The sequence below is a fragment of the Phaseolus vulgaris genome, chromosome 8 (genome assembly GCF_000499845.2).
Source record: "Phaseolus vulgaris cultivar G19833 chromosome 8, P. vulgaris v2.0, whole genome shotgun sequence".
Taxonomy (NCBI): domain Eukaryota; kingdom Viridiplantae; phylum Streptophyta; class Magnoliopsida; order Fabales; family Fabaceae; genus Phaseolus; species Phaseolus vulgaris.
In genome coordinates, this window is record NC_023752.2 from 10,035,434 (window position 1) to 10,047,014 (window position 11,581).

The 11,581-nt window shown below is 38.7% G+C and overlaps 2 protein-coding genes across 2 annotated transcripts; both read left to right on the forward strand.

The window, feature by feature from the left end:
* The first annotated feature begins 827 nt into the window (after positions 1-827).
* On the forward strand, positions 828-4,950 carry LOC137825497 (beta-glucosidase 11-like). Its single transcript, XM_068631170.1, has 13 exons — positions 828-1,101; positions 1,234-1,303; positions 1,404-1,459; positions 1,616-1,691; positions 1,866-1,937; positions 2,030-2,117; positions 2,240-2,492; positions 2,650-2,765; positions 3,187-3,407; positions 3,976-4,007; positions 4,092-4,179; positions 4,474-4,564; positions 4,674-4,950. Exons 1-13 carry the CDS (start codon positions 913-915, stop codon positions 4,918-4,920), a joined length of 1,599 nt encoding a protein of 532 aa, XP_068487271.1. The 5' UTR covers positions 828-912; the 3' UTR covers positions 4,921-4,950.
* A 3,864-nt stretch (positions 4,951-8,814) lies between these two features.
* Positions 8,815-10,622, forward strand: LOC137825499 (uncharacterized). The gene is made up of 2 exons (XM_068631173.1): positions 8,815-10,385; positions 10,460-10,622. Exons 1-2 carry the CDS (start codon positions 8,954-8,956, stop codon positions 10,480-10,482), a joined length of 1,455 nt encoding a protein of 484 aa, XP_068487274.1. The 5' UTR covers positions 8,815-8,953; the 3' UTR covers positions 10,483-10,622.
* Positions 10,623-11,581: the final 959 nt, after the last annotated feature.

Here is an 11,581-nt window from a genome sequence, read left to right on the forward strand (position 1 = left end):
GCCATACTTAAAAAATTGAGACAGACGATAACAATTCTTTTAAAAAGCTTAATCGAAGATTCTTGTAGTCAATACGAACCCATTTCATTTCTCTTTCTCAGATTCAAAAATTTCTTTTGTTGCTTATTGCCTTATTCTATTGTAAAAAACTTATTATATAGGTTTCGCAATTTATTATGCAAACAAATTATCACGTGCTTGCTCCAATTTCAAAAATAATAACAGTTTGACACAGTTCCAACGTCTATATTCAATTAACTATTATTTTCTTTCCCCAGAATCTTAGATCCCTGGATCAGGATCACATGACATGATGATTAAAGGGTCATAAAATAAATAACACTATTTTGTTGAAAGTATAATTTCCTTCAATGTGTTAGTTCTAAATTTTTCTAAGAAAATTATCTGTGACATTTAGTATTATGTCGTAAATACTTATAAACTTAGTTATTTATTATTACTAGGTTTAATAGCCTTTCTTTTCACTATTTAGATAAAAAAATTAATTTCATTCTAATTTAAATGTTTTTAATTTCTTGTGTCAAATTTAAGTTTGACAGATTTTGCTACAATTATATGTAACATTTTTTATTTGTGTCGTGTTAATTTTGCAATTTTGACTCATAACATATCATTACTATAAATTTCATAAAAATGTTATATTAATTTGTTTTAAAAATTAAATTAAATTGACAATATCAAAAACAGTGAAACCAGATGAAAAAAGTATTAATAGAAATACTATTAAACCTTATTATTATTGTTATTATTTCGTTTTAAATTTATACTAGTTTGATATATAGTTATAGGAAATTTTCTTTACTTTCAATCAAATTGTGTTTGACCACAATGCACTTTCTCCAATGCTAATTTACTTATTAATGAAGTAGAGCAGAGACAAAAGAAGAGTAAATGTTGCTGAGTTTATCTCTACCAAAGCAAGCACAACGAAAAGCAAAAGCACACAGTATGCTGTTGATGATGAAGGTGTTTGCACTTCTACAAATATTCTTGGTAGCACTTTTCCCTGCTGCTCATGCCTTGCGCAGAGATCAATTTCCTCCAGAATTTGTGTTTGGTGCATCAACCTCAGCTTACCAGGTTCTTCTTTCACTCTCTCTCATTATTCCTTTTCATCTATCGCCATTCACTACTACACACTTCATTGTCCTACCTACACTTTTCTTTCTGTTTCTGATTATGTCTTAAACCATGTATACATATATATGAAAGGTTGAAGGTGCAGCGAATGAAGATGGCAGGAAGCCAAGCATATGGGACACCTTCGCTCATGCTACAAATGGTTAGTATCTTCTATTCACATTTCCTGACATCAATTTTTCTTTCCAGTGTTTAATGCTATTCTTTTGTTCAAATAATTGATTATCAAAATATATTTTCAGTGAATGAGAATGTAGGTGATGGAGATGTTGCGTGTGATCATTATCACAAATATAAGGTCTGTCACTCTCAAGAGAACCAAAAGAAATTGTGGTATATATGCAGGCATGCACACAGGATGCATCTTATATATATATACACCACTGGCTTTAAATTCACCTAAAAAACTTTGTTCTCTGTTCTGAGAAAATGTCATACCTTGATTTTTCTACAGGAAGATGTTCAGCTCATGGCCGACATGGGCTTAGAAGGCTACAGATTTTCCATATCATGGTCAAGGCTTATTCCAGGTTATCACTCAAAATATTGTTAGGAGCATTCTTAAATCACTTTCTAAAATAATAAAAGTTTTCTATATATGTGTGTATTGGGCACTCTTTGGTTTGATTTTGTTTAGAAGCAAATAAACTTTTGTCTCATTGATCAAACTGTTATTTCCATGCTGTTGTTTCATGTATTACCAGATGGAAGAGGACGAGTGAATCCCAAGGGTCTACAGTATTATAACAACCTCATCAATGAACTGATAAGCCATGGTTGTGAAGACTAGAATAAATTTTGATTAATTCCTTAGAAAGTTTCTTCCAAGTTATATGTATTTATTTTCGTTAAATTCCTCATCTTGTAGGAATCCAGCCACATGTTACGCTGCTCCATCTTGACTTACCACAAAAATTGGAGGATGAATATGAAGGATGCCTTAGTCGAAGACTTGTGTATAGTTCCCAAATTTCAAATCTCTGATTATCCTAGATAGAGATAGTAAAAAATACATCAGTTATAAAATTGAGCAATGGTTTTTGTTGTGATTAACATATTTATATGTGTATGCTTATAGGGAAGACTTCACAGCATATGCAGATGTGTGCTTTAGAGAATTTGGTGACAGAGTTAAGCACTGGACTACAGTGAATGAGGCCAATGCGTATGCACTTTTTGGCTATGGTGTAGGAATGTCAGCACCTCACCGGTGTTCTCCCTCTTTATTTAACTGCTCCAAAGGAAATTCCTCAACTGAGCCATATTTGGCAGCCCATCATATATTGTTAGCACATGCTTCAGCTGCTAGGCTGTATAGGAAGAAATACCAGGTAAAAGTTATCTAACAAATGTACCACTTTACTATATGGCATTTTGAACCATAATCAGGAAGGATATCATTAAAGATGGTCATCATCATCATCATGTCATTTTGAAATGGTTAATCATCATTTTATTTACTCAGACAACAATCTCTTTTGAATGCAGGCCATGCAGCAAGGCATTATTGGGTTAAATATCGTTTGTTTTGGTTATCTTCCAAAAACTAACTCTCCTGATGATTTAAGGGCTGCTCAAAGGGCCCGAGACTTCAATATTGGGTGGTAAGTAACAATATAGTCACGATACTTCTTTCTAATACCTGTTGACATCAACAAATTTTCATTTTGGGAATGCAAAGAACCAAGTCTAGATCTTCAAAAATAAACAAATGAACTATACTAAATGAAGAAACAAGATTTCTATATGCTCAAATGTTTTCCTTTATGCAACAATCCCAAAAACTTATAGCGTGATAGTACACACACCACTTTTCCTTGCATGTAAGTTAAGCTAAAGAATGTGTTGACAATGATTAAACTCTTGGATCATTTCTGAATGTCGTGAATAATTTTACATTTCTTACAAGGTTGCAGTAAAGGATTTTTAAAATTCGACATTTTTCCCAATCAAAAAAGTGGCATAGCTTTTAATTTATACATTAATTGCTACAGAGTAAAACTTTTGTCTATGATTTTATTGCAGGTTTATGGATCCTATTACATTCGGAGATTACCCTGATACAATGAGAAAGAATGCTGGCTCAAGGCTTCCTTCCTTCACCAAGGAGGAATCAAATTTGATCAGGAACTCAATTGACTTCTTAGGAGTAAACTTTTACTTCTCATTTTATGTTAAGAACAATCCTGGCAACCTGCAAAATGAGGATAGAGATTTCATAGCAGATATAGCAGTGGAAAGTGAAAGTATGATATAAGATTTTTCCCTAACAAAATTTTATTGCATAACAAATTATATATCGAATTTCAATGAGTTACACATATATAAATATTTATTTATTCTGTGGGATCTCATCCTTAACAAATTCTCATGCAAGGAAGTTTACTTAATTACTTGCTATTTGATTTTCAGCAACTATGGTTCTAAAGGGTTCGTGGGTCAATAGTTTGTGATTTTTCTATTTCCTTTGGATGATTGAATTTATATGCTTTTTGTTAAATATTTAAATTTTTTAATTCTTTGGGACAGCAAATTTGATTAACAATCAATATTTCTTGCCCTTCCAGACATTGCTAATACTTTTTGTAGACCTTCAGTCACTCACCCTGATGGAATTTCTTCTGTATGAAATCTTGTGTCTCTACAAACATAAATATTAACATATAAATCTGATCATGAATCCATAGCATAGTTCATGTCATCAACCATTAACAAATCCTGTTTAAATTTTAATATTTTAAATTGAGAATTGTTTAGCCAACCTTCCTATGTTTTTGGAACTGAAATAGCTAATTGTTGTTTGTCTGGTTGTAGGAGTTCTTAGTGAGGACACAACTCCGTATGAGGTAACATAGAATGAACATGGAACTCTGTATTTCTATTTTTTTGAAGAATATGAATATTTTCCACTAACCAGCTGGTTGTTATAGGTACCAATTACTCCTGATATTTTCCTAGGGGTGCTACACTCAATAAAGAAAGCTTATGGCAATATACCAATATACATACATGAAAATGGTAAGGTTATTTTTCAATTCATGAGAGTATTGTATTGAAGGTTTTAAGTTAGGCTATGATAACATCTCATGATGACCTTTATGTGAAAAGTTGTGGACAAACATGGTCATAATTGCAATCCCAATATGGTTGCCATAGTAGACTTTAAGGTTGACCTTGCATTCCCAAACTGTTTTTCTAAACCTTCATTGTCTTTCTCTTGAAATCATCATTCAAAACTTCCATGTTTCTTTTTTATTGTCATATTCAGCATCCTACTTTATAGTTGTAGGGTAAGTATTTTTATGTTTGCAGGTCAAAGAACACCTCACAATTCATCATTAAAGGACAGGTCGAGGGTGAAGTTATTGCAAAAATACATTGGACGTTTGGTTGATGCTCTAAGGTACTTTTACTTTGATTTTCATTTTCAAGCCAAGTTAAACTGGTGCATAGTTGTTTTGTGAAAGCTGATTTTTGTTTATTATTTTGCTTCATTCTTGACACATCTAAAGGAGTGAATTGAATGTAAAAGGTTACTTTGTATGGTCCTTCATGGATGTATTCGAGTTAGTGAGTGGATTTGAGATAAGTTATGGCCTATATTACGTTGATATCAATGATCCAAACTTAAGGAGGCAACCTAAGCTCTCTGCTGAGTGGTACTCAAATTTTCTTAAAGGGAAGCCTATGGACTCAAAGATCAAAGAAATCGAGAAGACTATTCTGTCACACGATACCCAACTGCATAATGCCACATAAAATAACCATGTAAGAAAGGAAGAAAAATTCTTCTAATGTATCCACAGGAGATGTTATGAGCGAGAAAGGAAATCCTGAGGGAAAAAATGGTTGTAGCAAAGGCACAGACAAAGCAAACAAATCACTGGCAAAGTCTCTGGTCTTGAACCCACCTTCTAAACCAAAAGGTGGTAGCAAACGCATAGACAAACTAAAAGAATCACCGGCAAAGCATGGAGAGACGTAAAGGTAGAAGGGGTAACTATGGATACTCAAACGATTATACCACTTTCTTCTTCTCAAATTTTCCTCACGAGTTGGGAGATGGACATGGTTAAGATCTTTCAAAAATAGGCTAGGGTGAAAGAAGTTTTCATCTCAAGAAGGTTAAACAGATGGGGGAGAAGGTTTGGTTTTGTGCGGTTCTTTGAAGTGAGAAATGTTGGACACATGGAGAGAGACCTGGATAGCTTATATATTGGGAACATGAAACTCCACGTTAATATCCCGAAATATCGAAGGAATCAAGTGGAAACTCATAAGGGGGAGCGAAGGGATCTGAGGGCTCATCATATGGACAGGAAGAGGGGAGGAGTGAAGCTCAAGGAGGTTTGGGTGGAGAAGAAAAGGAACATGACCTACGCTGAAGCTGTGTCAAGGGAAATGCAACAGGAGAAGTGGAAGGGGACAGCGATAGAAGTTGAAACGCATATTCTCCCTTGGATGGAAAAGAGCGTTGTGGGACAACTTAAGGAAGGCATGGACTTTGATCAATTGGGTGAGGAATTAGTGAAAGAAGGCCTGAATAGTTTAAGAGCAAGATCATTGGGAGACAACCTTATCCTTTTGACTCCGAGAGAAGGGGAGCATGTGAAGGATATTATCAAGGATTATAAAGAATGGTTTGATGGTTTCTTCTCAAGCATTAAGCCGTGGATGGCGTCATGTGTGGCAGACCATAAACTCACATGGCTAAGATGCTATGGATTACCTCTTCCATTCTGGAACAAGGAATGCTATGCAAAAGTGTTGGGGAAGCGGTTACGTTGGTATCTATTGACACTTCTTCTTTGCTGTGGGAGAATCTGGAATACGTTAGAATACAAGTGCGGTGTAGGTATAATTATTGCCCTGGAATGGTGAAAAGCATGCTTATCAATAAACAAAGGTGTAACATCCTTATCAAAGAGGAGGCCCCTGTGTGCTACGGAGTCTTGAATATGGAAAACGAATTCGGCTATGGATCGTCTGATAGTGGGTCAAACTCAGACACCTATGTAGAAGAAACAGTCTTTTCAACCAAAAGTGGCGAGGAGGAGATCCAGTCGGTGCCAAGGGAGGTTATTCGATCAAAAGGGGAGGAAGTGGAAGGTGAGACGGCGGAGGGCGGCGAGCAGATTGGGGAAAAAACAAAAATGCTTTTTGGGGAATCATATCCAAGACTTTTATCATGTCAGAAAAGTGGGTGCAGATTTTTCATAAATGAAGCAAGCTTAGACCAGAGGGTGGCTCAAGGTGCAGACCTAGATTGTAACCCTATACAAAACCGTGGTTACGCATCCAACGGCTATTTTGAAACTGATGAGCTGGCAAAAACGGTCATTGATGTTGAGTGTAATAGCCCAGAGAGCGAGAAAATGGGCCACGTTAGAACGTTGGAGGCCCAACCTTATGCGGATCGGATCTCAATCTTAGCCCATTCCAAAGTGGGTGGTGCTGAGTCAGGGTTTGTGCAGAAGGTCAATGAAGGTGAGAAAGGGAAAGAAGAAGGTTTGGATGTTAATACGAATGGCGAAATTGAGGAGGAATGTTATGACTAGAACGAAGGAAGCGAAACAGGGAACCAAACGCTGAAGGGTGAGTCGTCAACTATGAATATGGTGAACGAGCATTTTCAAGCACTGGGCGTGGCTAGAACACTGTCTTTGGACTCTCCTAAGGGAGTAACTGCAGGAGGTAACACTACAACCCCACCACGAAGACGAAAACTGAAAGGACTCTTTGAATTGGGGGATTCGATATCCTTTCCGAGAAGATCCGTGAGACTTATTTCAAGGCGTGCTAAGGCCATCTCCTCTTCGTGCGACAGAGACGGTATGTGCTCAAACTCTGTATCTGATGGGGGAGTTGTCAACTGTAACCTTCGCTTTGCTGGGCCTAGTATTACGGCAGAACCAACCAAACTGTGGGAGATTGGAAAAAATCAGGGCTTAAATGTCGGGGGGACGAGGAGGAGGTAATTAATGAATACCTCTGTTTGGAAAAGAGAGATACAGAGGTTATGAAGAACTTTGAGGAGGGAAACAGGAATGACCATATATGTTGATAATAAACCTGAATATTAGAGGTTTGGGGGGTAGCATTAAGGCTAGGTATGTGAGTCATTTGATTGCAAGAGAGGATGCAAATTTTGTTTGTATTCAAGAAACGAAAGTGAACACCATTACAGATGCACGATGCTTCAAATTATGGGGGAATAATAATGTGGGTTGGTTACATTATGGTGGTGATAATGGTAGTGGAAGCTTGTTAACCTTGTGGCATAAAGAAGCGTTTTGCCATGATACACATGTCATGGGGAAGGGGTTCATTACTGCCTATGGAAAATATATCAAATTCATTGTAGATGCGTGGTGGTAAACGTCTATGCTGCTTGTTCTTTAAGCGATAAGTTAACTTTGTGGAAGGAGCTGTCTGATTTAAAAAAAGCCTCCTCAGATGTGGTATGGTGTCTATGTGGTGACTTTAACGCCATTAGAAAGACTGGTGAGAGGAAATGTGTTAGTATGAGGGACAGTTATATGAGTGAGATGAGAGCTTTTAATTGCTTCATCGAAGCTAATCTTCTGTATGAAATTCATTTGGTGGGTAAGCCATTTACTTGGTTTAATTCAAATGGGAGAGCCAAGAGCAGGCTAGACAGAGTGTTGGTAACCGAAGAGTGGATGCAAATTTGGCCCATGTGTAAGCAATATGTGCAAAACAGGGAGGTTTCTGACCATTGTGCAATAGTGGTGAAGTCTGTGGACAAGGACTGGGGTCCAAAACCTTTTAGATCCATCGATGTCTGGTTTATGGAAAGGGGTTTTGGTGCTATGGTTAAGGACAAGTGGAATTCTTATGTAATACAGGGGAATGCTCTCACAGTGTTAAAAGAGAAGATGAAGAGGCTAAAGGGTGATTTAAAGGCTTGGAATAAGGTTGAATTTGGTAACATAGAGAACACTAAGAAGTCTATTTTGCAGGAAATAGAAGTGTTAGATTACCAAGACTGCAACGGTGCCTTGATGGAAAGTGAGAGGCTGCATAGGATTGCTTTGGTGAGTAAATTGAAGGAGACGGATAAGAAATTGGAATCCCTTCTATGCCAAAAAGCTAGAGCTAGCTGGTTTAAGAGTGGAGATTCATGTACTAAATTCTTTCACTCAACTCTGAGATGGAGACGCCTTAAAAATGAAATCAAAGGTGTGGAGGTGGGGGGCCAATGGTGCGAGGAACCGCCTACAGTTCGTATTGAAGCAAAGAAGATGTTTGAAAACAGATTTAAAGCTTCAAGAGACTTTGAGGTTGTTTTAGAAGGAGTGGAGTTTAAGGCATTAACAGAGGAAGATAATGATAGTTTGGTGGCAGAGTTCTCAGAGAAAGAAGTGAGGGAAGCAGTGTGGCAATGTGATGGGTCGAAGAGTCCAGGACCGGATGGTTTTAATTTCAACTTTATCAAGAATAACTGGGAGGTCAAGCGCCCCCAAAGCGATTGCAAGATTCGCTAGGTTAGGGTTTGGCCGGTTTCGCCACCGTCGCAACCGCCCTCCCTCACAACATCGCTAGGGTTTTGCTTCTATCTCTCTGCGAAGTTTGGTTCCTCCAACGCCAAGCCCGCAGTCGCCGCCGCGGTGCAGCAGCAGTCGCAGGTAAAGGCGACAACGAAGCAAGTACTGCGAGAAAGACGACGACGAACCCCAATAGCAGCAGGTCCAGGTTACGTAAATTAACGAAACCGAAACCCTAAATTGAAGATTTGGGGGTTTTAGGGTTTCCTACTAAAGGTTTTAAAATGGCGGAGGGCTCTGCGGGTTTCCTCATTCCATGGACTTGTTTGATGGATCGAAAAGTTTGTCCTGATAATAAAGTATATTCTATGACCGGTCAAAGGAAGACTTTTGCTCAGGCTTTGGGAAATACATGTGACATTCCTTTGTCCCAACTACCTACCCCTTGTATTAAGGGTGACATGATTGCTGTCCAGATTGATGAGGCAAATTACTTGGCTGGTCTTGAGGATTGCAAAACCCATCTCCATGGTCGGGTTATTCTATCTAAGGGGGATAAACCTCTCACACACCTGGATTTAACTAAAAAGTTGCAGCCGGTGTGGAAAGCTCTTGGACCATGGAAAGCAATTCCTCTTGGAAAGGGTTTCTATGAGTTTGAGTTCGCTTCTATAGAAGACATGCGATGGGCCCTCAGGATGGGTTCCCTGAAGTTATCTCCTGGTTTATTGAGACTGTTTGCCTGGACAAAAGACTTTGTCCCATCTACTATGAGGAGTACCAAAGCTCAGACCTGGGTTAGAATTTACCATTTGCCTTTGGAGTATTGGAAACCAAGGACAATATTTTCCATCGTCAGAGGCCTTGGTACTCCTTTGTCTTTGGATGAGCATACTATGAGAAAGAATAGGGCTATGTTTGCTAGAGTGCTGGTGGATATTGATCTGTTGTCCCCCCTTCCTGATCAGCTCTTGGTTGAACGTCCAGACTTTGCTTTTGTAGCTGGTGTGGAATATGAATGGCTCCCTCCATTTTGCTCTCATTGTAAGATGATTGGGCACGAGCTTGCTCAGTGCCGGGTGATCCATGACCAGGGTCGTGTTCCTGGGCCTCTACATAAACCTTCTCAGAAGACACCTTTTGATGAACAGGAACAAGGGAGAACCACGATTCCAACCCAACGTAAAGAATATCGGGAAAAAAATCTGCAGACGAAGCTCTTGGAAGGTCCCATGGATAATTTGAGAGTTGATGCTACTAGTGGGGTTAATGTAGGGTCCCCCCTGGGGCACCTTGCTGATAAAACAGATGGAGGAGAGGATGATTTTGCAGATATGCCTCCTCTTGAGGATGCTTCAGATCATGATAGATCCTCACCCAAGCAGGGGTTGTCCTCTCCCACTTTGGATTCACTTGTTGTTATTCAAGCTAAGGACTCAGAGTCACACTCAACGATTCTTATTGATGATCATCATGTGGAGGCCTCTGCTCCTGTGATTGTACCATCTCCATTGCGTACTACCTCTCCTCGGAGGGCTAAATCACATGCAGATACTAATCCTAATGTGGAGGTCTCTACTATTGTGACTGTACCATCTCAGTCGCCTCATACCTCCCCTCGGAAGGCTAAATATATTGGGGATGTTAAAGCAATATCGTTGGTCCTTCAAAATCACTTTTCCTCTCTTGATGGTTTGGAAACTACAGATGTGGGAGGTAATTCTCATATTGGAGCGTCAACTATTCCGCCTACCATTGTTGGAATTAATTCTGATCATATTGAAAATCAGGTTGTTTCAAAATTTTGGGCTGACTCTACTGAGATGGAGGAGGATGATAGTGATAATGGGGAAGAAACAGTTCGCACTAAAAGAAAACCAGGGAGACCACCTAAGGGGACTGGTAAATCCAGGAAAACTGCTAAGGCAGTTCTCTCTACAACGTCGCAATGAAGGTCTCTTCTTTTTTTTGGAATGTCAGAGGATTGGGAAACCACAAAACTGTGGAGATGTTACTTAGTTTACTTAACCTACATAAACCTCTCCTGGTTTTTCTTGCTGAACCCATGATGCCGTACACTACTGCTTTTGACGTCCTTTTCAAATCTGTCAATATGCATTTGGTGGCTACGTCTCCTATTGTTAATAAAGTTTATAAGCTTTGGTGTTTGTCGGTTCCTAATCTTGTCCAAAATTTCTTGGTTAATGATCAATTTATCTCTGTAACTTGTCTTTGGCAGGATAAAAGTTTTAGCTTTGCAGGTGTTTATGGTGCTAACACATACTTGTCTAGACGAATTTTGTGGAGGGATCTTAGTTTCTTCACAGGGCCTTGGTGTATTCTGGGAGATTTTAATGCTGTGCTCTCGGCGGATGACTGTAAAGGGGGAGTGGCTCCTAATCAGGTTTCTTGTAATGAATTCCTGGATTGGATTAATACTAATGATCTTTCTTGTATGCCTTTTACTGGATCTTGTTATACTTGGTGTAACGGAAGGAGAGGGTTGCATAGAATTCACAGAAGACTGGATAGGGCTTTATGTAATGGAGTGTGTCTGGATGAATGGGATTCTTGTACTTATCAAGTTCTTGTTAAAAATTGTTCTGATCATTCCCCTATTCTTGCTAGTCTTGCTAGTAATTCTTTGCGGAAGGTTAGCAATTTTCGTTTCTTTTCTATGTGGCTTCAGGACACTTCGTGTATGAAGCTTATTCATGATTCTTGGGCTAATAAGGTTGTTGGTTGTCCTATGTTTATCTTGCAACATAAGTTAAAAAGGTTGAAACTTGAGCTCCGGGACTGGAATAAAAATTCTTTTGGTAATGTTCACAATGCAGTTCTTCTTAAGCAGGGTATCCTCCTTGGTATTCAAAAAAACTTAGAGACTGCTAGTTTGTCTGATAGTGATGGGC